Below are 22,955 nucleotides of genomic sequence, written 5' to 3'. Positions count from 1 at the left end.
AGGATGAGACAGGAAACTATAGTCTCAGGTTGTCCCCTTTATGGCAACAGCATTAAGAGTTTCCAGTATTTTGCCTTGTAAGTGTGCCTTAATCTATGCTGATGGCCTAGGCTGGACGGGGAGAAGGAGCTCAGTGGTCTGAGCAGCTCTGGACTCCTCCAGATACTGCAAATCTCTGTGGTCAGTGGTGGATTTTGCTTATGGGCACGTGTGCTTTCTTCCCTTTTAACCTTCCCAATTCATGTGGTACAGGTCACCAAACAGCTGTCCCCATTGTTAAGCTTCTTGTCCCTAGGCTGGGTGGGGAATACTGGTGCCGAAGGCAAAGGCCAAATCTTTCCTTGACATTTTTTGGTATTGCAGATGATTTTTTTTTTCCATGGCACTAGCAGAGGGCTTTGGAGAAGAGGAGGCTAGCTTCCATTCCCTGGTCCAGTAGAGTGCATTTCTTGAACAGTAGCAAAAATTGTTTTTTATTGTTCTACAACAAAATAATGGACTTGATATGTGTCCATTTATGGACTCCATTGAGTGCTCTGGTTGGTCAGAAATTCTTAGGATCCTACAATAATGTGTGAATATTTCTGTGTTTCCCATCCCTCCCTCAGCACTAATTTATCCCATTATCTGTACCTGCCTTCCCTACATTAACTGGATTTTTTCCTCTGTTCTGTCCTATTATTCCACATGCACACTCTCTCTCCCTAGTTAAGAACTGAAAGGACAAGCAAGTCAAAGGTAACTGTCTGCTGAGTGTCACTGATTGAAGCACCTTATTGCCTGTGGTCCTGGTTTTTGTTTGTTTCTTGCCTTATAATTATCTGCTCCTATATTCTTAAGTTTGTTGTCTGGCTCAGTGGTGCTTTGCTAGCTCTCGAATGCATGTCTGCGTTGTGGTTTGGAGATGTGGGACAGTCTTCTTGGCATGGTTGCTTTGGCTCTTAGGGTACAGGTTGTAAACACTGCAGAAGGACAGAGCGTTTTCTTCAGGTACTTGGTGGCTGTAGTGGTTCTTCAGGATTGTACTGCCAGACCGGTGTTCATGAACCATACATCTCTATAGCTTTTTGAAAAAGAAATTACACATTTTAGGAAAAAAAATTTAAAAGTTTTTGTTTTGTTTTTTAAAAGCACATTGACTACATTCTACCGTGTGCGTACAGATAATTTTATTTATCATCTGCTCCAGAAGCCCGGTGCTGCTTCTCTTCTGAGCAGCTGATCCTTGGGATCCTATCTGTTGGTGGGGCAGTGGTGTTCTGATTATTGCACGTGGTCTGGTTCTGATCTGACACGCTGACGTGTTTGAGCGCTGGAAGGAAGGAAAAGAGCAATTCAAGTAGTGCTGGACAGTAGAGGAAGAAGAGTTGGTTTATGAGAGAGGACACAAAGAAATCGATGGGTACAATTGTTGTTGAATAAGAAAATCAGAAACGTAATATGGTGCCACTATGCATGGACTGAGATTTTTTTGAAAGCAGCAGGGCTTTTGGGCAGCTAAAACCGAATGAGCGAAACTTTTTGTTGCCTTTAGGCAGGTGTTTGAAATCCTAAGTTATTTTTTTAAAATGTGGTTAATATACGTGACTACTACCTTAAAAACAAAACGATAACACATAAAGAATAAATCTTCAGCTAAACTGCAGTTTGTAATAGCGAATTAACCCTTTATCTCTGTTTTTCTTGTTTCTTTCTTTTTCCTGTCTTTTCATGTCTCCCAAGTAGATGTCTGCCATTTCTCAATGCAGAGGTCAGTCACTTCTTTATGCAGCCTAGAAACTATCACTGAAGAGCCTGTTATTGCCAATGAAAACCATCATGCCAGCCTTTTCTTCCCTCTGCCCATTACTCCTTACAGTGATTCTGAAGAAGGGTCTATGTCTGATCATTCCGCCGAGTCTCGATCAGAAGCAAGCAGCACATCCACCCAACCTCAAGAATCTCTGCTCACTAGAGAACAAAGAACAAACCTGGCTGCAGAAGACCAAGTGCAGGTCGCCACGAGAGCAGCTGACGCAAGTTTAGTAACGCAAGAAGATGAGAGGACAAGCATGGCAGGATGTCTCACAGAAGCAAACGGTTGGACGCAGGCGTGCAGGAAAGCCGAGGAGCGGCACGGGCTGGCAGTGCAGCCTCAGGAAGCCTGGCTGGTGGTGGCAGCAGGTAACGCTGCTGGCCAACCTGCTGAAAACTGCCAGCAGCAGAGGGACCGACCAGGTCAGGTATTAAGAGACGCGAAAAGCACCGCTGACTCCAAAGGGCAAAAATTTGGTGCAGCAGCTGTTCTACTGCAGCAAACCAACGTGATTAACAGTACACAGACCACTTTGCCCCCAGATACTTTCCAGAAAGCCCAGGCTGCACAGGCTCCACCTGTTTCTGTTTCTCAGATGAGCTCTTACATGTTAGTAAGAAGGTCAAAGAGCGAAGGACTGAAGATGACAGACTCCTCAGCCTTAATAAAAATTCCTAGTAGCCTGTCTCCAGCAGCAGAAGTATACTTTGACGCCACTGTTAATGACCGGATCTGGAGCAAGCTAGATTGCAGCAACCATCGTGACAGCATGTCTTCCTCTTCCAGCATGTCCTCCAATGACACTGTGATAGATCTCTCTCTACCCAACCTGGCTCGCAAAAGCCTCCCAGATCTCGGCATCCGTCATGACAATTTGGAGCCCCTCACCATCAGAAAGGGTATGCGCCCCCGATCTGCTACGACGTCCTGTAACGAGATGCCCATGGTGAGCAAGAGCAAATCCAATCCTAACCTGAGGTCTGGCCAGCTGCCAGCAGATGAGTTGTGCCCCCGTCCTCTTGCCAGGAGCCCTCAAGATGCGTTCTCATCCATTCCTAGAAGGCACACCTGGAGCAGGCTGTACATAGAAAGTCTCAGACAGTCTTCTAACAAATCCAAATCACACGATATGGTTGGGAATAACCAGACAAAATCCAAGAGTCTTGGAGACCTTACCTCTGATGATATTGTATGCACTTTTGAAAGCAAATACCGTAGCATCAGCAGGAGTTTTGTCACTCGCTCAATGCGGGAGCAGCGCCGCTCTTCAGGCCTGAGATCCTCAGGCAAAGCCCAGGACGAACTGACGGAGCAGCTGAAGAAGCTGACGGCCTTCCAGCAGGAAAACGATATCACTTCCCCTATCAGTCTTGATCCAACTGAATCTGAAGAGGAAGGGGAGAGCCTGGGACTCCTTCGCAGGTCTTCATCTCGCAGTCAGAGCCGGGTGCGGTACATTGCCAACAGGGCTAAGCAAGCTCAGGAGAGACAGCGCCTGCAGAGCCTGGGCCAGCTCAGCGGGAGCCCCATCGAGGAGAGGGGAAATCCAGAGGGAGCCTGCAGCGTGGCAAAAGCCCTTTGTATGGATATAGCTTCTCCTGCCGTGTTTACAGCCCAGCCCAAGAACCAAACTGATTATAACGCCGACACAGAAGTCTTCTTTATGCTGAAACTGTAACTCTGGGGAGCACTGAATAAGGCAATGTTTACATTCCTGTCAAAACGGAGTGGCCCGAGAGGCACCAGATATCCTCCCATGGCTTAGTGCTTCCTGGCCTTCCCTTGATTGTAAGGGTACTCCTGTCACGACTCCGAAAAAATAGATAAGTGTTAAATTTGTCAGCAATTTGTGGAAATATAACAATCAAGTGAAATCAGAGACTTATATTTTTACAGTCCTAATGATCTGACCTCCTTTTTTTTTTTTTTATTACACTTTCCCAGCCTCAAATTTAACCTGTTTTGTATGCGACCACTTCTTGCATTTGCAGTTTACTCTGTGCAGATCTCACGTTCTCTACTAATTTCTGCAGTTGCTCCTTACAATAGGTAAACATCTGTGTGATGTTAACGACAGCTAAGGTAAATTTTGCTCTTGCAAATTGTGGATCCATGAAAAGAGGCTAGATTTAAAAAGATGTTCCTTCTTCTGTTTTATTTTTTGGAAGTGTTTGAGGCTTCTGAAGGTGTCTTCTCTGGGAAATACTCAAAATTGCAGTGAAATTGTTTCATGAATTAATAATGTCGTAGACAAAATCCATCTTCCATCACAGACCTGTTTATTTTAGTGAAAATCCATATTGTCTCACTCTTTGAAGAAGAGCTCTCACTATGTTCCAAAGCAATGCTTTTTTAAACCAATCTTGTTTATATATAAAAATATATATATATACATCTGTGTGTATGCAAACATACGTCTGCACATATATGTACACATGCACACACTTAAACTGAACTGTGACTGTTCCTTGTCTCAAAACATCATCTGTGGGAATGAGACGGGAGAGAGAAGGGAATTACTAAAACCAGACGGGAAATATCTCCTGACTTTAATTCAGAAATGGCTAAAAAGCATGCTAGTCTTTTCTTGAAAACAGCTCCCTCCCTTCTTTATGGTATTTTAACAATGCTGCTGTACATAGCACTTTTTGGATGAATTTTATTATTTCTGTATTGCACTGCCATGCAAAATTTTCAATGATATGTTTTAAAAAAAAAAAAAGAGAGATATTTAATTTTTTTAGATGGACATATTTAGAATTAAATACCAACCTAAACGTAATAATTTTTCCTCCCCATTTTTTTTTTACTTTTTATTTTTAGGGATGTCGTCCCATCCCCCCCAATTATTATGTCATTTATTATAGATGTACATTTTATCAGTGATGGAGAAGAATGTTTACTGAGATGCATTTTAAAGAGAAACAGAGGTTTAATTTTATTTCAGTCTGCATAGAGTCCCTGTTACGGAGAGGATATTTTGCTTTTTTATGTAATGATTCTTTTGTGTATACTGCAAAAATCTAAAAATTTGTTTGTAAAACCACCTTAGACTACTAAAATAAACATATTTAACCTTCCAGCTATCGACTCTTTAGCTGTAACAATACTTTTTCTATGCTGTCCAGAAGTTTGTGGTACATAAACATGGTTAATTCTGTCTGCCTTGTTTTAAAAAATTCCTTAGTGGGTAACATTAATTTTACTCCGTTTCAGAGTGGCAGCCGTTTCAGATCCAGCTCCAGTTTTCTCAGGTCCACCAAAAGGAGTGCAAGCATTGGTGGAGACGGGCATTCTGTTGTTGTGTGATCCATGGCACAGGGCTTGTCCTGAAGCAAAGCCTTTGGTTGGCAGCCAGTGATGGCTGCGTAGATGGGAATTCTAGGGAAACTCGTAGTTAGTAACCAAACAGACATAATCCAAGGACCTGATCTGTTCTGTTACAGCTCTCCAAGATAGATAGCCCTGCTTCGTCACTGAGGCTGTTTCAAGTCTGGCTGAAAATACTGCAGCAAAAATCTAATCTTCACTTGTCTCATTCAAAAACCTCTTCTCTTCCTGTCCCAGCAAAGTAAAAATGTGTGTTACTTACTTCATACTCTCCCCTGGAAGGGTCATCAGCTTACTTGTGGATTGCAGGGCTAGAAAGGAGTTCTTGGTTTCTGATTTTAGTATCATTTGGCCACAAGCATTTAAACTCCGAGATACCAAAATGTAAGGCTGACTGTCACTAATGATGTCATCATGACATGGAGATGGGGGCTGCGAGGGATTAAATTCTCTGATTAAATCTTTTCAAATGGTCTTCAGTACGTTCTGTCTAAAAATATTCTCTCAGTTTTCCATCCTGGCTCAGATCTGCATTGCTTGTCTTCATAATTTGGATGAGAGGCCCTTGAGTTTTGTGCAACAAAGGTTTGGAACATGCACTGAAGTAACCCGACAGTATCACTGCAGTCTCTGAAGGAAAAAAAAAGGTAAATCAGCAGCAGAATGTGTGATCTGCCAAGATTAGTCTCACATTGTGTCTTAACACAAAGCAAATTTCATTAACATTCTCTAGGCGAAAAGTCACTCTGTAATACTCCGGTTTTTGGCTGAAGAGCTGCAGGGAGTTGCTGCTTTTTTATCTTGAAAGCAGGAAAGTACATGCGACTTGACAGCTTTAGAAAGTTAATGTTTAAAAGGCCTATTTGTGTCTTGTCAAAGACCAACTTTCACAAGCAGATTATTTTTATCTTTAATTGATTAAGCAATACTCGTTAAATCAATGCACCTCACAGAAGGCAGTATATCATGTAGTGCTTCAAAACGTTGATCTTTGTTCAAATTTTTAAAAACCAGTGGATTTAACTTACTAGAGGACATGTGAGTTTTTCCCTTCTGCTTCCAAATTAATAGTTTACAGCTTGTTTTGTTACATTGCATAAGACCATTCATGATGTGTCCGTTTATTCCTAGGAATGGAATTTATTTCGTGGTACCTACACTGTTGAGTAGCAGAAGCTTACTAAGCGGTTTTGCTCTTTGTTCATCCAGTCTTCATCGGGAAAGAGGGAAATTGCTTATTCAGATCTTCTCGGCAGACAGGGTGCTATCTAAAACGGTAAGGAAAGCATTAAAGATTTGCTAACAGTGGAGGGAGTCCGGAGCTGAGGTTCCAAGCAGCACTGATTTTCATTTTACGAATGCCTCACTGCTCTTGCTCTCTTGATGATCTTCTCTACCATTCGGATGATAATCGAGATGAAAAAGATTTCTCCCTCCTCCATGTGAAACCGCAGGCAGTTACGATGCAGACACAGGTTGAGCATGAAACCGCAGTGGCCAGCGCGTCCCATCTGCTGAGGTCGTGACATCAATGCCACATCCGTGGTAATCACCGCTTGCCATGCAGGAGCTGTGTATTTTTACTAGAATCACACACCCGTAGTACAACAGACTTAGGGGTCCACAGAAGGCATCCAGGTCTTGGCCAGAGGCACTTGCTAGTGCAGCACGCCTGTTCGTGTGCTCCGTTCAGGATGTGCAACGGAACAACCCCTTCCTGCAGGCCTGAAGGGATTCAGAGAGGCAGTTGAAATCATTATTCTTCAGGAAGGTCAGTGACAGACTGGAGTCAGGTCTGATAGTCTGGGAATGAAACTGCTGAGCGAGGAGAGCGAAAGGGCAGCACGGCTATGGGGTGCTGCTAACGTGGGAGAACACCTCCTTGGCTGTACCTCACCCCTCAGTCCCGTCGACAGCGCTGCCTGAAGAGAGCCCCTTTTCTGTCTAGTCCTGCTGGCTGTCCAGAGACAGCAAGTGTATTCCCTTCCTCGGAGGCCTCAGCCCCTTGTATGTGTTTTTCAGTTCATTAAACTGTAAGATTAGAAGTCCAAAGTTTTCAAATTACAAGCAGTGTCTTACAGATGGCTGGACTTGGGGTTTATGGTCCGTATTCATCCAACTTAGTATTTAAGAACGCTGATAATGAACATTTGATTGTATTTTTAAAAACTGGTTTTGTCTCTGCTGAGGTGCTTTCAGCTGCTTATAGTTGAGCTTATCAGCCCTTGTTAGCTACCAGCTGTGAAAAATCACATACCATAATGTGCATCTTTTTAAAGCCTAGGAAATATTCATGAAAAGCAGCTGGAAACCTCAGCTTATCTGACTCGTTCCAACTTCCCCCTACTTGCAGGCCTTTGCCAGAATCTCTAGGGCATTGCTCTCAGGTGAGAATGCGATGAACAAATCACATTCAAACTATGAAAGAGCACCTGGAAATGGCCCTGTAAATGTGCCAAAGCCTCTGAGAGAACTCCAAGGTGAATACATTTTTCTGGATTCTTTTTCTGGTTTGTCCTACAGAGAGGATATAATTATAGTTTATAACATATCTTAGCATCTTGCTGTAATTCATACCACAAGAATGATTTACACCATCTGGGGTCTGAAGCGCGTTAAAAGTGATCTCAGGACTCCCCTTAATTGCACGAATCAAGCTATGAATCAAGCCCTTGAACTCTGTTAGGGCAAGCTTCACCAAATGCAGTCTTCTAAGCATTTTTTATTGAAATGCAAGCAAGTTTTGACTCTGCAGGAGGCAAGCTGTGTTGATGTTTAGTTGATTTACTCAGAGACACATATAGAAAAAGCTTAGGGAAGAAGGCCAAGATGTGCAAGCTGCTGGAGTTTTCCATCTTGAAAAGTGCTTAAAGTCAAGTAGGGAGTACATTTCTGTTTCTTACTTAAGTGTGGACATGTTCCAACTCCCCTGCAGGATGAGTTGTGCTAGTTCACTCTGCTGAATTCTTGTGAAGGCACTTCTTTGTTATTACAGTGCCTTGATGTGTGTATTTATAAATGACCTGGCCCAAGAGAATCAGATACTTGGCAGCATTGTATTTTAGCTCAAAGTGAAGCTAGCATAGGAAGGATGAAGGGGCAGGACTTCACTTCTGTGCCTTTGGGTTACACAGAACAGCACACACCAGGAATTTAATGGTTTTACCTTGAAGCTCTGGCCTTCCTTCGGCGGTAATACCAGATGTATGTAACAGTTTGGGGAGTTGGGGGGTTTTTGGTGTTATACATGAGTTCCCCAGCTGATCCAAGACAGTCACAGAGTGCAGAAAGTCTTGAGCAGCTTTCACTATCAACAGCCAGGAGAGATGGGCGCAGCTTGGTAAGACACTACTCTAGAGAGAGGGGACTTTTAGAGGACCACGCAGCAGGCCACTAATAGTATTTTCTGAGTCTCAATGTACTGTTCAGCTGCTGGACTCAACTGCTTCCAAACGCTGTCTTTTTTTCTGGGTGAAATCTCCTCCTCTCTTTCCCAAAACCCTAGAGTCTGCAGTATGAGCCCCTCAGCCTGGCTCCTCCCTCTCTTTTATCTTTATAACAGCGTCGGACGCCTGGGAGCATTCAGTGCTCCAGCAGTTTCAGTGTGCCTGTTCACCGAGTTGCTTCTGCTAATACCCAGTCAGACAAACGGAACTAGGAGAGGCTGAAGGAATTGCTGTAGGTGAGATACTGCCTTCAATCACTGCTGTTCTTGTTCTAGATGACGAGGATCAAAGCCTGTGTGCAACAGGTTCTCTCCTTCCTAGCCGATGGTCGTTCACCTTTTCCACTGCTGTTTTAATACTGGTGCCTTCCTTCAGTGCTGCATACAGAAGACTGGTTGAGGAGTAATGTTGTCTTGTTTCTTTACATTTTGAAAGACTGAAAACCTCTGAGCAGTGAGAGCTGATCTTAGCAAAGTAACTTTTTAAAGCCTTAGTTTGTTTCGCTCTAAAGCCAGCATGAGAAAACTCTGTAGTACCTCCTCGGGCAGATGGTGAATGGATATTGCAGTGGTTAATTTAAGCAGTATCTAAGGAACTCTTTACACACTGGGAGGCACTAAACCCCACTGCCCTCCCGTTATTCTCTAACTGATTCCATTTGTCAGTGACTCTAGTACTGAATTAGAGCTAGGGAAGTGTATTAGCCTTTGCAAAAAATCTTTTTTTGCACGTATTTACACTCTTATTTGTTCTTTTAGACAGTCAGCAGCCAGTGTGCTAACAGCTCTTCCTTTTCAAGGTGATGCAAGCAATATATTACCAGCTCTCGTTAGCTTTTTTTTTTTTGAAGGAGGCCACTTGAAAGAAAGATCCTTTTGTAGTATGTACCAAATTGTAAGAAAAAGTATCAGTAATTTACAGGCTAAATCTACCAGGGAAAATGCAATTTCTCACTGGCTCCACCTGAAGAGTACTGCTGCTTTTCCTTTATGTGCCCTGGCGGGTGATTCAGCTGTTCAGTTCATGTGCTGCTCTGGCAACAGCTGAGTAGCTACCACCTTGCCTATGTTCTATGGTTACTTTTGAGAAAATGTAGACTGATCCATAACTGAAATACCAGTCCTCTCCTTTGATCCTTTCACAAGGATCAAAATAATCCCATTTTGAAGTCTTTTTACAGCAACAACAAAAAACCATTTAAATTTAACCCAGAAAGAATCTTCTGTGTAAATTTTATTCACCTCTCTTATGAGGTGAAAAATGTAGAGAAAATGAGTGAGGGAAACTACTGAGCTGTGATGTCAAGTGATTTCACAGCAGTGCAGGTTTGGGGAAAATTTCATAAAAGTTGATGAGGTAACATTAAGTGAAGCCAGTGTTTTCTGAGCATCGGTCAGAAGCAAGGAATGCCATATGTAGGAATTTTTTTTGCCTACATACTCTCCTAAATGGTAAGTTTTCTTGGGCATTTTTAATACCTTTATTTTTGTTTGTGGGGTCATGGCATCCTGAACCTTGTTTGACACTGTGATGACAAAAAGGATAAAAAATACTGCAGCAGCTTGAGACTTAATATAACCTGGCATTGATTGTTTTTCATAGCTCTGTGGCTGTTTTACAATGACAAATACACAGTTATTTCCAGCCATGCAGAAATGTTGCAGGGTTTGAAGTGGAAAAAGTTACTAAAACGCGCTGGTTTTCACCCTCCTTCCCCCTACCCCTTTTTCCTTGTTCAGTTAGGGCTAGGAGGTTGAGATGAAAGAGGGCTTCAGAAACCATTTCTGATGTCTCTAGATGCAGGTGAAACACGCTTGTTTGAGATCATTTCGGTGCAAATGAAACAAAGACCTTTGCTTTCTGCAACCCGAATGGAAAGTGAAATTAAGGGTTTGCATTTCAGCCCCCCACATGAGAACCTCCTGGTTTTATTCTTCCTTGTTTTATTAGTGCCTCAGCTGGCTCCTAAAATTTCTTTAACAGCACCTTCCCCCTTTCTCAGAGCGTGAGGGCCCAGTCCTCAGGAGCAGTCCAGCTGCTTCCCTTCCTTTCCCTGACCCAGGGTACGTGCCCCCCGCGCCGCGGGACCTGCTGCCTCTCCAGAGCCGGCACACCGCCTGGGGCTCGCCTCTCCTTCCCCAGAGCTGACTGTAAGAGAAACAGTGCAACACCCGGTGCCTAAATCCACCCTGTAGCTTTGTCACATCCTCTTTGCTGCAGTGAGGTGTTCACCAGAATCTTTTTCTTTAGTATTTGTTATGGCTGGTCTCAGAAGTGACTGTTTTCACCTGGAGACCTTTGTTTGAATTGGGACTCCTCAGAATGTGGTGCAGAAAATCCAGGACGTACTGATTTTAACCCAGCAATGAAGAACTGTAAAACCAGCTTTAACCACTTGCCTTTCATCTCTAGCAGGAGGTTTCCCTTAGACAGTAGATATTTCTGCTCCAATGGACAAAGGTCTTCACTTCGTGTTCTGTGTGGTTACAACTATGCTGCTCCTGAGAGAATCAAGCCAGACAGGTGAGAAAAATGATCCAAAAATGCTGGCTGAAGCCAAATCTGGTTTTGTTCTTTATGGAATATTCATTTTTTTAGTCTTTAACTGCTAGTGCTTACAGGATTTTGTCTTAATCTCAGAATTTGCTTTGGAATTGGTTATTAAGGTATCACCAGGGCCTACCTTGTTGTTACAGCATGTGATTGTGACTTTACCACGTTGTGAGTCCTGTCACAAAGTGCCTTTGCTGCTACAGTTGTAAATCAGATGGGGAGATGAAAGAGCCTAGGAAAAGGGTTATTAGGTGTCCATGAACACCTTTGTTGTGACTAAAGCTGCATTCTTTCGAGTCTGTGGTCCCTTGAATTGCAGCAAGATAACGCTGGTTAACTTGTTCCCTGTGAGTAGTTTTCCACGTTAGTTGTTTAGCCCCTCTGCTCATGGCGTGTTTTGGTAAGAGATTTAGCGCAAGGAAGTTGTCAGCTCTGTGAGTCCCCCCACTTTCTGTAGACAACGGGTAACACTCCATTCCCCCTGAAGTTCCTCAGGGACAGGAGCAGGAGCGTGCCAGGGACTTCAGCACAGCGCTCAGCTGGTTGGATCCTGCTTTGCTCTCAGCGTGAGGAGCTGGGGAACTTGCTTTCACAACAGAACGAGAAATGCTATTGTTTCACTCTTATTGTGGCTTTGTGGTGTTCTGTGTCTGGAGGCCAAGCTCAGGCCAAGTACTAACTTGATTACTGGGAGATAAAATTTAGTTCTCTGTTTGGAGGGTTGGGAGAGCAGCTTCACTTCCTGGGCTGTCTCCTCGCACACGCCCCTCCTGTCTCCCAGAGCTGGTCACGGCGTAGCTGCCGTAGCAGCTGAGATACTTCAGCCGTTTGCTCCTGTGGCAACGCTCAGATTCTCTCATACTGAGAATTCTCTCATCCTGAAGGTCCCAGTGTGCTCTAGAACTGTAATCTACCTGACCCATCGCCTCTTCTTTTAGTCCAGCTGTGTCTCCTGGTCACAAGCTGGAAGAGGGGAAGTGCTGGCAGCGGGCACGGAGGCAAGGCTGCGTGCCTGGAGAGGGAGGGTGGGGCAGAAAATAGGGGTGAGGTGCCCAGTTCTTAAGAGTGCTACAGCTTTTCCCCACGAAGTTAAGCAGGGAGCCATCTCCCTTTAGAAGGCTGGCCATGTGCAGGGTAGAGGGGTAAGGACAAGGCTGATTTTTTGCAACCACAAGTAATTTCCTGCAGCCACTGGCCTGTGGGGAACAAGAGTGGAGGGATGAGCCTCGTCTTTGTCTTATGCTTTTGTAGACTCTCACAAAGGATTCTCACAATGACAACTTGGCTTCTGAGAAGTGTCACTGCAATGAACTCCGAGTTAGTGCTGCAACTTGATTACTTATGGTCCTTTGAGGAGTTCTCACAGTGGGGCTTTGAACAGCTGCATCCAGTGCCGCTGTGGGGGAGCTGGAGCCCTCAGTACAGGCTGTTTTCTTCCAAGAAACCCTAGCAGGTCTTCAAAAAGGAGCCTCAAAAAGCTTTTACTGGCTTTAATGAGTTTCTAAAGGGAGACAAGAGAACTCCTTTGTGAAGATTTCCAGCTCCCATGGAGAACTGTAGTGGAGAGGGAAAAAACAGGTTTTGTTTTACAATAATGTAGAGTTCAGCACAAGGCCAGAAAATGCAAAACCAAATAATGAATAATACATAATGAATGAATATGTTGTTATATTTAATGAAAAACTCACAGCTTTTACTTGAAAGACTGAAAACACCCTAAATTTTTTTGTTTTATCTTGAGGGATTTTTGGCTTTTGCACTGTGAACTCTTTGATTCCAAGGAGCAATGCCGTGCACATTCTAGAAAAAACATCCCGGGCAATTAATGAGTCATATATTGACACAATTGTGGTTTTAATTCTGCATCTCATTGTAGTTTAGCTCTCTTGCAGCTGGGGTGGGATTGAGGTATTCTGAGTATGATGAAAAGGGAAGCTGTGGAGCAAATAATTTAACAGGACTTGTTAAAAATCACACAGCAGAGCAGAGAGTAGAACCCAGAAGCATGACTAACCTCAAGAATAATACTTTTATGGGTGGATCTTGGTGTTTTTACCAGAGGGAACTCTCATTACCTTGGTTTTACAAATGAGAAAGAGAGACACGGGAGGGAGAAATAATACAGAAAAGGGTTTGACGATTTGACGTTGGGTGTTCAGTGCTGTCTACAAGGTTTCACCAGCTCTCATCACACTTAAACTCTGTTGATTTTCTGTTTTCCTCTCTGTTCCTTGATGGGATACAGGGAACAGGCAGCACAAGATGGGCTTCCTGGTCCCTCTTTCTTTTTTTTAGGGAACCTGTTGGTTCCTGGTTTTGGTCGTGGCCCTTTGGGAGGTGTTAATTTTCACAGGAATGAAAAAATCAGGGGGGACGGAGTAGGACGTGGTGGAGAACTACCCCAGTGGTTGCAACCCCTTTGGCTGCTTTGACAGTAGGACCCTGTCATTAGTAAGGGAGGGGAAGCAGAAGAAAATCTTGTGCCTTGGAACTTGATGGTGATGAACTTCTGGTTGTTTACAGGGCTTCTCCCTAGGAGTACAGACAAGGTTTTGCAGGAGTCAGGGGGAAATCTTAGTTGTGTGAAGTAGCCGGAGAGCTGGCTTTTCACCTTGTCGGGGAGGGCAACGAGGAAGTAAGGCAGTGGATTCTGCAGCATCCCTTCCTCAGTGTGTGAGTGACAGAATCCTCAAGGAACCTCTGCAGCCTCAGTCTGGCTGTTTCCATTTCTGCTTCCACGTGTCTCACACTCGCGCTGGGCTGGGAAGGAGGGAGCACACTTGGCAGAACTGCTGCAGGCCGCTGCCCGGGGAGCCTGTGGGTCACGGGGGATCCTTCTGTTTGCTTAAGTGCCGTGTGAAGTGGGGCTACGAAACCTCACTTTTAAGGAGCAATAATATAAACCTTGCAAGAAGCTGATGATGATGTTGTTGTATTTTTTCAGGAACTACAAGGAATGATGATGCTGTGAGTAAGGTAAGTTTGTCCACTGGTGCAGAGCTCCCAAAGAAGGCGTACGTGCAAAAGGTGTTATGTTTGAAATTCAGAAATAGATGGGATCATAGTGTGCAGTGCTTTTAATTGTGAAGAGTTATTATTTTCAATATGCTTTTCATGGCTAACGATGGCCATATCTAAATCTGTCTGTGTGTCTGTGCTTTTTTTTTATTTCACTCAGTCTTTTGTCCAGAATTCAAAATTCAGTCATGGCTCAGGGAAGAATCTGCCTATAGCCCTGTCTTCATGGCTTACAGAATTTAAACCTCAGAATTATCGCATCACTTAGGATTTTTATAAACTTCTTAATATCAAAGAAAATACAGACATGTATAAAACATGCAGAGATACCTTTATTAGTTCTTAAGATGTGTGTTTTATTTCTAAAAGCTTGCATTTAACATAAAAAAGGTCCGTGTGGGACATAATTCCTCGGGCTTTAGAAGAAAGGTGGCAAATGCCATCTTTAAAATCTAATTTGCTAGAACACGGATATATTCACGTTATACAGGACAGTATTTGTCCTAAGGACTTTCCAACCCAGAATAATGGGAGAGCTGGTTACAGTAGCGTTGGGAAATGAAATTACTTGTTACCCTGCGTTTGGTAACTGCTGATCACAGCTTCAAAGACAACGCTCATCCCTCAAATCCTTCCATGGCAAAGAGAGAATCAAAGCGAGATCGTTTGGCTCCTGGAGGAACTGGAGCTTCTTTTGCAGATCTTGTACTGCATGCATGAATAAATATATAAATACACTTACACACACATGCTCTCTCACTCTGTCTAGAAACATCACTGCTCTCATTTTAGAATAAAAGAATACATTTAAGGCCAACAAATCTTACAGAAATAGGCAAAAAGCTTGATTTGTTCCGAATTATTACTGATCAGAAATCATCTCGAGCTGTGTGACTCGGTAAGGGTGGATGTTCCCTGCAGAACTGACTCCGTGTTTCCTCTCCTCTCAGGTTTCCTACTGTTCTGCCTCTCCGGGAATTGCTCTCTAATGAGACCTTAATTGCCTGCTAACTGTTTTGTCTGCAACATGAATGGATTTCTGTGGAAGACTCTGCACCTGAAAAGTTGTGACAACATTTAAAGTGATTTTTATTCGGACAAAGTATGCTGACAACAGGCAGTAAGGCGAAATGCTTGTGATTTACTAATTACCGTTAGGGAACGGCAGTGGGGAGATGCTGCAGTTTACAGGCAGACTTACAGCTGGTTGAACGCCCGCACACATCTCCCCTGACACCCACCCCAAGTTCTAGTGTAAGCCCTAGCTAAGCGGGGCCACCTCTGGGACTTTGAAATCCATTATTTCTTCTTCATTTTTTGATTTGCAGGGCACTGACTTAAGGGGACCAGAAGAGTCTCTTCCAACCTTGACTGTCACAACAATCCTGGTAAGGCAGTGACACAACACTGGCTGGGAGGCAGCTGGAATTGCACTTGAGGTTTTTTTCCCCCCTATATATTTGCAGGTGGTTTGGGGCTGGCTGTGACACCGATAGCCCTGTTCAGCACAGTGTTTCCAGAGTGCTGGCTCTGTGGTGTAGAGGTGCAAGCTCTGTATAAACTATCAAAGTCAGCCCACAAAATGGACTGGGGATACACTTCTATAAAGGACTGCTCTGTGAAGACAGCCAGGCCTCTTCACTCTGTTTAGCTGCATCTAAGGGTTGTCCTGTTACCTAGATATTGGTTTTGTCCTGCAGTGGAAATATGTAAAGAGTAGACACGTGCAGGGATTAAAAACGGGCCATAGGAAAAAAAAAAAAAAAAAAAGCATTAACCACATGCACCAGACAAGCAGGATTATTCAGGAGAAGCTGCAGCAGTAAATTTTCTGATTCTGGTGACAAGTCCTGCACCAGCACGTGACCCTTGTCTGATGCTTTGATGGGCCAAATGAAATGTATTTGGGCTTTTAGGGTGAGAAGAGATTAGCACTTACTTCTGTGGTACCTGTGGCTTGCGGAACGCACCTGCCCTGCTGCAGTCTGTGACTAGTGGTGGCACCTGAGTCCCGTGAATGTCTGTCAAGTTTGGAAATGTTGTGTGTGTCCCCCGCCCTGCCCCGATAACATGGACAGAAGTCTTTGGGGAGGGTTTGCTAAAAAACTGGCTTCACTCACCCTCAGTGGCGCTGCGGACTGAGGGAGCGTGGAATTGTGTATTTTCCCCTCGACATGCAGGAAGATCCCTACGTCATGGTGAGAAGTGCAGAACTGGAGGGCTACTGCATCGATCTGCTGAAAGCACTCGCCACGATGCTCCGCTTCAGCTACAGGGTGAAGGTGGTGGGCGACGGGCGGTACGGCGCCGTCGCTTCCAGTGGCAACTGGACAGGGATGATTGGCGAAATTTTGAGACAGGTAATTTTCAATTTATATTTTCAACAAACTGCAGCTCTAGAAGGAAGGAGCAGTGCGAACAGCTCTTGGTCCTCATTAGAATTTGCTCAGGGACTGAGCAACTTGGAGTCATCCTGCCTATTGTGTAGAACAAATGAATAGCAAGGCTTGTAGTTGGGTTCGGCTTACGAATATGGAAACTAAGGCAGAAGGAAACAGTGGCCACAGTAGGAAATCATTGTTACACCAAGGCATGGTGTGGTGCTTGTCTCATCTCAGAGGCTACCCAGTGTTTCTTTTAGTCTGGGAGACCGTACAGACATTTTATCTCACTAATAAAACAGAGATAATGGCGTTAAGGAAAACTTACTCTGAATTTAACCACTAGGTGAAACAGTCTCTCTCAGAATGTAATCCCTTGGACTCTGCAAGGAGGTGCTCGAATGCAGATCTTGCCCCATCCTGAGCCATTCCCTATGGCTAGCATTCTGTCATCTGTTGGTAACATCGGAATTAAACCTTCTCTGCTCCTCTGAACGCAGTACTGTGTCCAGCTGTCAGTCGTGAGGTGCTGCAGCCAGGAGCAGAAAGGAACGTGCCTTCTGGTTTTGGCAAACAAACCCAGCGTGGTTCAGGGCGCACGGCCTCGGCGGGTGTGTGTCATGTGGCAGTAGGAAACCAGCACCCCGGTATGAGCTGTGCAAAGTGGAAACCAGTGCTTTTTCGTGGAGCTCAGGGTCTAGCTCCATAGCTGGCTGTTGACACAGGAGCGATTTGCTGTGCAGGTATCTGCCCACTCGGGCTGAAGTGCTCTGAGCGATGGAGCTCCTCAGGAAGGTTGGATGGTTGATTATTTTTTGTCTCCACCTTACAGGAAGCAGACATTGCAGTGGCTCCTCTGACCGTCACGTCAGCGAGGGAAGAGGTGGTCTCCTTCACCACACCGTTCCTGCAGACTGGGATTGGAATCTTGCTTCGAAAAGACACGGTCTCGCAGGAGATGTCTTTCTTCCACTTCCTGGCTCCTTTCAGTAAGGAGACCTGGACTGGCCTTTTATTTGCTTATGTGCTGACGTGCTTCTGCCTCTTTCTTGTTGCCAGGTACAAATTCATTTGTTTCACAGATTTTGTTCAGGTGCTTTCTCAGCTGTGAAGAGATCTCAGTTTTAAAGAAATTACCGGGGTGCATTTTGCCTTGAGGAACCTTCTGTGCAGGGCTAATAAAGCTTAAATCATGTCAGATTAAGGGCAGGATCTCCCCACAAAGAGCACTGTATCTCTTGACGTGGATAACTGAGGGTTGCTAAAAGGTCTCTGTGTTTGTGCTTCAGCTCCTTTCTCACTTCTAACAGAGTTTGTTTTGAACTTTGACCATGTTCCTACGTGCAGGTCTCTCTCCTGGTGTATTTTTATGCACTGTATCCTGCACTGACTTGTGGAAGAGATTCTCTCTGCCACCACTCCACCCCCTTCCCGAGAGATTAGGCCACACTACTGCTCTCTGCAGCTGCAGTTTTGAACAGAAGCTCTGTGCTGCTTTTTGGGTGTGATGCACAATCTTCATAGGTAAGGGTTTGCTCCAAGTAGCAGCCTTCAGTCCGATACTACGGGACAGAGCTGATGCTGCTGGTGTGCCTGGGAGACCAGATTGTGCAGTGGCTCAGGAAGAAAGTGTCTGGCAAACCTGTGACAGGACCCCCGGGCCATCACTGTTGCAAACTACTTGTGGGATTGAACGGGAGTGCTTTCCTCCGCACTGGTCAAACTGGAACTTGGGTGAAGGAGGAGCTACCCTTTCCAGGCTATCTGCACCACTGCAGTCACACTGAAGGATTATTTATTATCTTTTTTCCCTCTGAATGTCTGGTTTTATCCTGTCGTTTTCCCACAGGCTGAGCCCCTGTGAATGGAACGAGCCAAAGAATGAAGAGAACCACTTTACCTTCTTGAACAGCCTCTGGTTTGGAGCAGGAGCACTTGCCCTGCAAGGTGAGCGGGAGGACTGCCACAGGGCAGCTCTGCGAGCTGGAGGCTCCGACCTGACGCTGTATCCAGCTCTCCTCAGTCCGTAGTGCTGCTCTGCTATCCTGTTGGGGGAAAAGTGTCCCAGTAGGGACACCTGGCAGCACTAGAACTCCCCGCTTCGGGGAGTTTTGATTGCAGACTCGTTGGAATTGCCCGGAAGGCTGGTGTCAGCCGAGGGATGTGTCTTTTCTGCTGTAGCAATTGCTCTGGGGAATGTCGAGCTAACCGCTGCCCCGGTGCTTTGCAGAGTGGAGTTTTTGTCCTTGCTCTCGGCCTCTGACGTTGCTCCAGCTCTGCACTGCAGGCAGCACTGCTGCAGGTCACACCAGCCATAGGGGGTCCGTCCAGGCTCCCTGCAGGGCAGGCTCTGCAGTTTGGACTTTATTTAAAGGGAACTCTTCCACTGAGGCTCACGGCTCTGGAGTTCCTGGGCTCTCTCCCACTGTATGCCCGTCCCGTGTGTTTTATCATCTCCTCTGGTCGTGCAGGTGTCACCCCTCGACCCAAAGCGCTCTCAGTGCGGGTCATTGCTGCAGTCTGGTGGCTCTTCACCATCACCCTGCTGGCTGCCTACGTCGCCAACTTCACCGCGCTGCTGAGCTCTGGCAGCGAGCAGCTCCCAATCCAGACTTTTGAAGATCTTGTGAAGCAAAGAAAGCTTGAGTTCGGGACACTGGACGGCTCCTCTACTTTCTACTTCTTCAAGGTGCAGAGAATCTCATTGTGCTCATACACACGTGCCCTAGAACTGCTAACCTGGGGCCAAGTCGTCCAGCTCATGCTATAGCACCCTCATCACTGCAGACTCTATCAGGTTTCCTGTAGTATTTCAAATAACACAATTGCTATCTGTTGTTTTGTGCGTCTCTTCCACCTTTTCTCAGAGAGAGAAGCATGCAGAGAACTGTATTTTCATAGTGTGTTCTCTTTTAAGAAAGCGGTCCTACTCTTCAGGGGCTGTCCTTGTGTACCTTGAACACGAGGACTGACGTAGGTAATTTCTGGATCCGTTAACTGGGTGTCTGCAAAGGTTGTTTTTTGTTGGGGGTGGGTGGGAAATATTTAGTCATAGAATCACAGAATTGCTTAGGTTGGAAAAGACCTTGAAGATCATTGAGTCCAATCATAAACCTCACACTGCCAAGTTCACCGCTAACCCACGGCCCCAAGTGCCACATCTACAGGTCTTGAAACACCTCCCGGGACGTGACTCCACCCCTTCCCTGGGCAGCCTGTTCCAGTGCCCGACAGCCCTTTCGCTGAAGGAATTTTATGGTTGTGCCCCAGGTGCAGGACCTGGCACTGAGCCTTGCTGAGCCTCACATGACTGGTCTGGGCCCGTGGCTCCGGCCTGCCCAGCCCCCTCTGCAGAGCCTCCTGCCCTCGAGCGGGGCAACACCCGCCCCCCTCCGTGTGGTCTGCGACATTTCTATCCCTGTAACGCTCAGTTAGAGAGGAAATCTGTGCTCGCCGTGTGCTGCTGTTCAGCAGAGGGCTCAAAGGGCAAAGATTTAAATCCTCTTATTCTCCGAATTGTTTTGCAGCCCTTGCACACATACACAGATTTTTTTTTTTTTGGATGACTATTTTATGCTTCAGTTTGACGCCTGGATTTTTGGGCTGCAGAACTCCAAGAATCCCATCCACCAGATGATCTACGAATATATGGACAAGAGACGAGACCGTGTTTTAGTCAAAACCTACCAGGAGGCTGTTCAGCGTGTGATGGAATCCAACTACGCCTTCATCGGGGAATCCATCTCTCAGGACCTTGCAGCTGCCAGGCACTGCCATTTGATCAGGGCCCCTGAAGTTATCGGAGCCAGAGGATTTGGCATTGCCACCACCCAGGGTTAGTCACTGCACCACGTCTGTCCCGCTTCTCCACGTGGATTCATGGGTCTGAAGTAGCAGATTGAGAGAGCACAAAGCCTGGCAGAGCCGAGTCCTGCGCACGCTTTCTGCGTTAACACTAATAACCCAGCATGAACTAATTGGTAACCTGCTCCGCGGTGTGTTCATTCTGTAGATGAATTCTCCCTAGCGCTCACCAACTCTTCCTTTGACCTGTAATAAGCAAAAAATTCCAACTCTCAGGGGTGTCATTAGTTCCTGTGGGGTTTTTTTGCTTTGCCTCGGTCCCCGGGATGCCACGCTCCTCACACAGCCAGCAGGGCAGGCGCTGTGTTCTCTCGTGGACCGTGACTGCTTCTGTTTCTCCAAGTACCTGCCCTCTGTTGTTGTTCTGCAAGTGTCACCGTGCCCCCGCGACAGGACAGGATCGGTTCTGGCCCAACGGTCTTTGCCCCGTTTGCAGAACAACTCTCTGCCAAGGGGGAATCAGCCCCCAGCTAATAACCCTGCCCGGTAGCGTAGCAGCGGGGGGCTTAAAAGCGTTGTGGTGGGTGGGATCTCTCCCATCTCTTCTCTCTCTTCTATGGTACCACTGCCAGCGTCCCCGTGGACCAAGAAGCTCTCCATCGCCGTCCTCAAGCTGCGGGAATCGGGGGATCTCGACTACCTGCGCAACAAGTGGTGGGAGAGCAGCTGCCTTCACAAAAGCAGCGAGCGGTGGAGCCCCCTGCAGCCCCAGGCTCTGGGTGGGCTCTTCCTGACGCTGGGGATTGGCCTGGCCCTGGGCGTGATCGCGGCCGTGCTGGAGCTCTCCCACAAGAGCAGGCGTGCTGCCGGGCACGCGAAGGTGCGTGGCGGTGGCGTGTCCCTTCCCCAGCAGGCACGGGCCAGGCGCTGCTGCTGCGCTCCACGCTGATCCTCGTTTTCTAAGGAAAGCAACGTGAGGGTGTGGGGGGAAGAAAGGTGTTTACTCTTTACAGCGCTGAAATTTCATAGCTTGGGCTGTGTGACAGATCTGTAACAATAACAAAACACACCCCCCCCACCCCTCCCCAAATATGAAGTAGAAACGTTCACTGTAATTCCAAGGCAGCCAACCTGCATTCCGATCTGCTGAGTGCGGACAGAGGACAGCGAGTCATCAATAACAAGTTTATTCTCAAGTATGGCTGTTCTTAAGTCATTTGACAAGCAGAAAAACACATGTAAATGAAACTGCCCCGTTACCGGAGCGTGCACCGCGTGTTCCGTCCCGGCGGGTGGGCTGGGCACCCCTCGCGGGTGGGTCCCACCACACACAGCCACTCACCCCCTTGTTCCCCCCCCCCGCTTTTGTTTTTCAGAAATCCTGTTGCTCCGTTTTCACAGAAGAAATGTGCACGCGTCTACGTATAAAAGAAAATACAAGACAAAGCCAGGAGACTTCAGGGAGGGCTAATGCTTAAGAATTTTTTGCTTAAGGAATGGGCACGTGTTAGGTTTATACCGTACATATTTCATAGGAACTACATCAATGTAGAAAGATGTTTTTCTGCAAGTCTAGAGGGTTAGTTTTCTAATTACAAACACACACAGAGAGCACTTTTGGATTGGTGGTGGAGCTGGATACAGAAGAAAATTAAGTGGCTTGGAAGAATTTGAATTGATAAGGGATAGAGCGTAGTCTTAAAGACAAGGGAGGTTAACAACGTGGTAAAATAAAGTGGAGATGGCGAAGGTGGTGGAGCCGTATTTTAGTTTAGAAGTTTACTATATGCAAGTACATGAACGCCCGTAGGAGTAAGTGACTTGGGGTAGGTTAATAAGAAGCCTCTGCTTACTAATTACAGAACGAGGTACAATCTTGAAAAATTAAAGCTCTCATCTGCCTGTTCTGATCAGGAACAACTGCTGCTTACACAGGGCAGTTGCAAATAGGCTGTACACTTCCCCTCTTCTAAGCAGAAGACGCTGGTCACTGTGAAGGTCATTTCTGAATCAGAAACAACAGGACTGTGGCATAAACCCCAAAAGTGCAGGGCTTGACTTAACTCTGCAGTGGCCTAAAACCCGAGAGAGGGAGCCCACGCAATTAGGGGACTACGAGACTTAAGAACTGCAAGACACGGACTTGTCCTTTCTCACTTCCCAGCGCAGGGTGAGTTTCCCTGTTCAGCTGCAGAGGAGGTTTTGTCCGAGTTAACCTGATCGAGAAGGATTTAGGAAGAAAACTGACAGCTGAAATCCAGCAGTTCCAGAGCACGAAGTCCAGTCATCAGGCAATTAAAACAAGGTACAGGGTCACCGGGCAAGGGCGAGGCAGTGAGTGATGGGCAGTTTGCATTGTTCTCTTGCTCTCGGAGAAGAATCTTTGAAATTCATTTGGAACAGTTCTCTCAGCTGCCTATGAAACAGTTTCCTAATAAAACTGTTTTTCATTTCAGAGCTGGAACGACTGATGCAAACACGTGTTGGTTTGCAAAGTCGTGGTTAAATTGCTCCATTTATGTACTGCACATCTGTTGGGGGGGGGGAAAAGCAAATTCAGTTACTTAGAAATGGCTTTAACTGCACTGCATGAACAAAGAGGCCAGTTCCTACCAGTCCCAGCATTAA

At 45.9% G+C, this 22,955-nt stretch overlaps 2 protein-coding genes across 9 annotated transcripts in view; both read left to right on the top strand.

Annotated features, from left to right (window-relative positions):
• Nucleotides 1-4,871, top strand: part of PLCH2 (phospholipase C eta 2) — a 100,844-nt gene extending 95,973 nt beyond the window's left edge. For both annotated transcript variants that reach the window (XM_074924554.1, XM_074924555.1), the window contains one exon: nt 1,726-4,871. In XM_074924554.1, coding sequence (XP_074780655.1) covers nt 1,726-3,473 — 1,748 coding nt within the window. In that variant the 3' untranslated portion in view covers nt 3,474-4,871. The remainder of the gene's footprint in view (nt 1-1,725) is intronic.
• Nucleotides 4,872-8,696: 3,825 nt separating this feature from the next.
• LOC141969081 (putative glutamate receptor) lies at nt 8,697-21,818 on the top strand. Of its 7 annotated transcripts, none has more exons than XM_074924490.1 (11): nt 8,697-8,807; nt 10,987-11,094; nt 14,069-14,091; nt 15,471-15,530; nt 16,323-16,502; nt 17,356-17,582; nt 18,373-18,470; nt 18,995-19,212; nt 20,133-20,358; nt 20,960-21,207; nt 21,704-21,818. In XM_074924490.1, the coding sequence occupies exons 2-11, from the start codon at nt 11,022-11,024 to the stop codon at nt 21,803-21,805; spliced, it is 1,455 nt and encodes a 484-aa protein (XP_074780591.1). In that variant the 5' UTR covers nt 8,697-8,807; nt 10,987-11,021; the 3' UTR covers nt 21,806-21,818. The 7 variants fall into 7 exon arrangements, with proteins under 7 accessions (XP_074780591.1, XP_074780596.1, XP_074780592.1 ...); XM_074924495.1 differs by having other exon boundaries at nt 14,069-14,100; XM_074924491.1 differs by having other exon boundaries at nt 8,706-8,807; nt 10,984-11,094.
• Nucleotides 21,819-22,955: the final 1,137 nt, after the last annotated feature.

Source organism: Athene noctua, chromosome 22 (assembly GCF_965140245.1).
Source record: "Athene noctua chromosome 22, bAthNoc1.hap1.1, whole genome shotgun sequence".
NCBI lineage: Eukaryota > Metazoa > Chordata > Aves > Strigiformes > Strigidae > Athene > Athene noctua.
The sequence above is the reverse complement of the archived record's forward strand: the minus strand, read 5'-3'. Positions and strand labels throughout refer to the sequence as shown.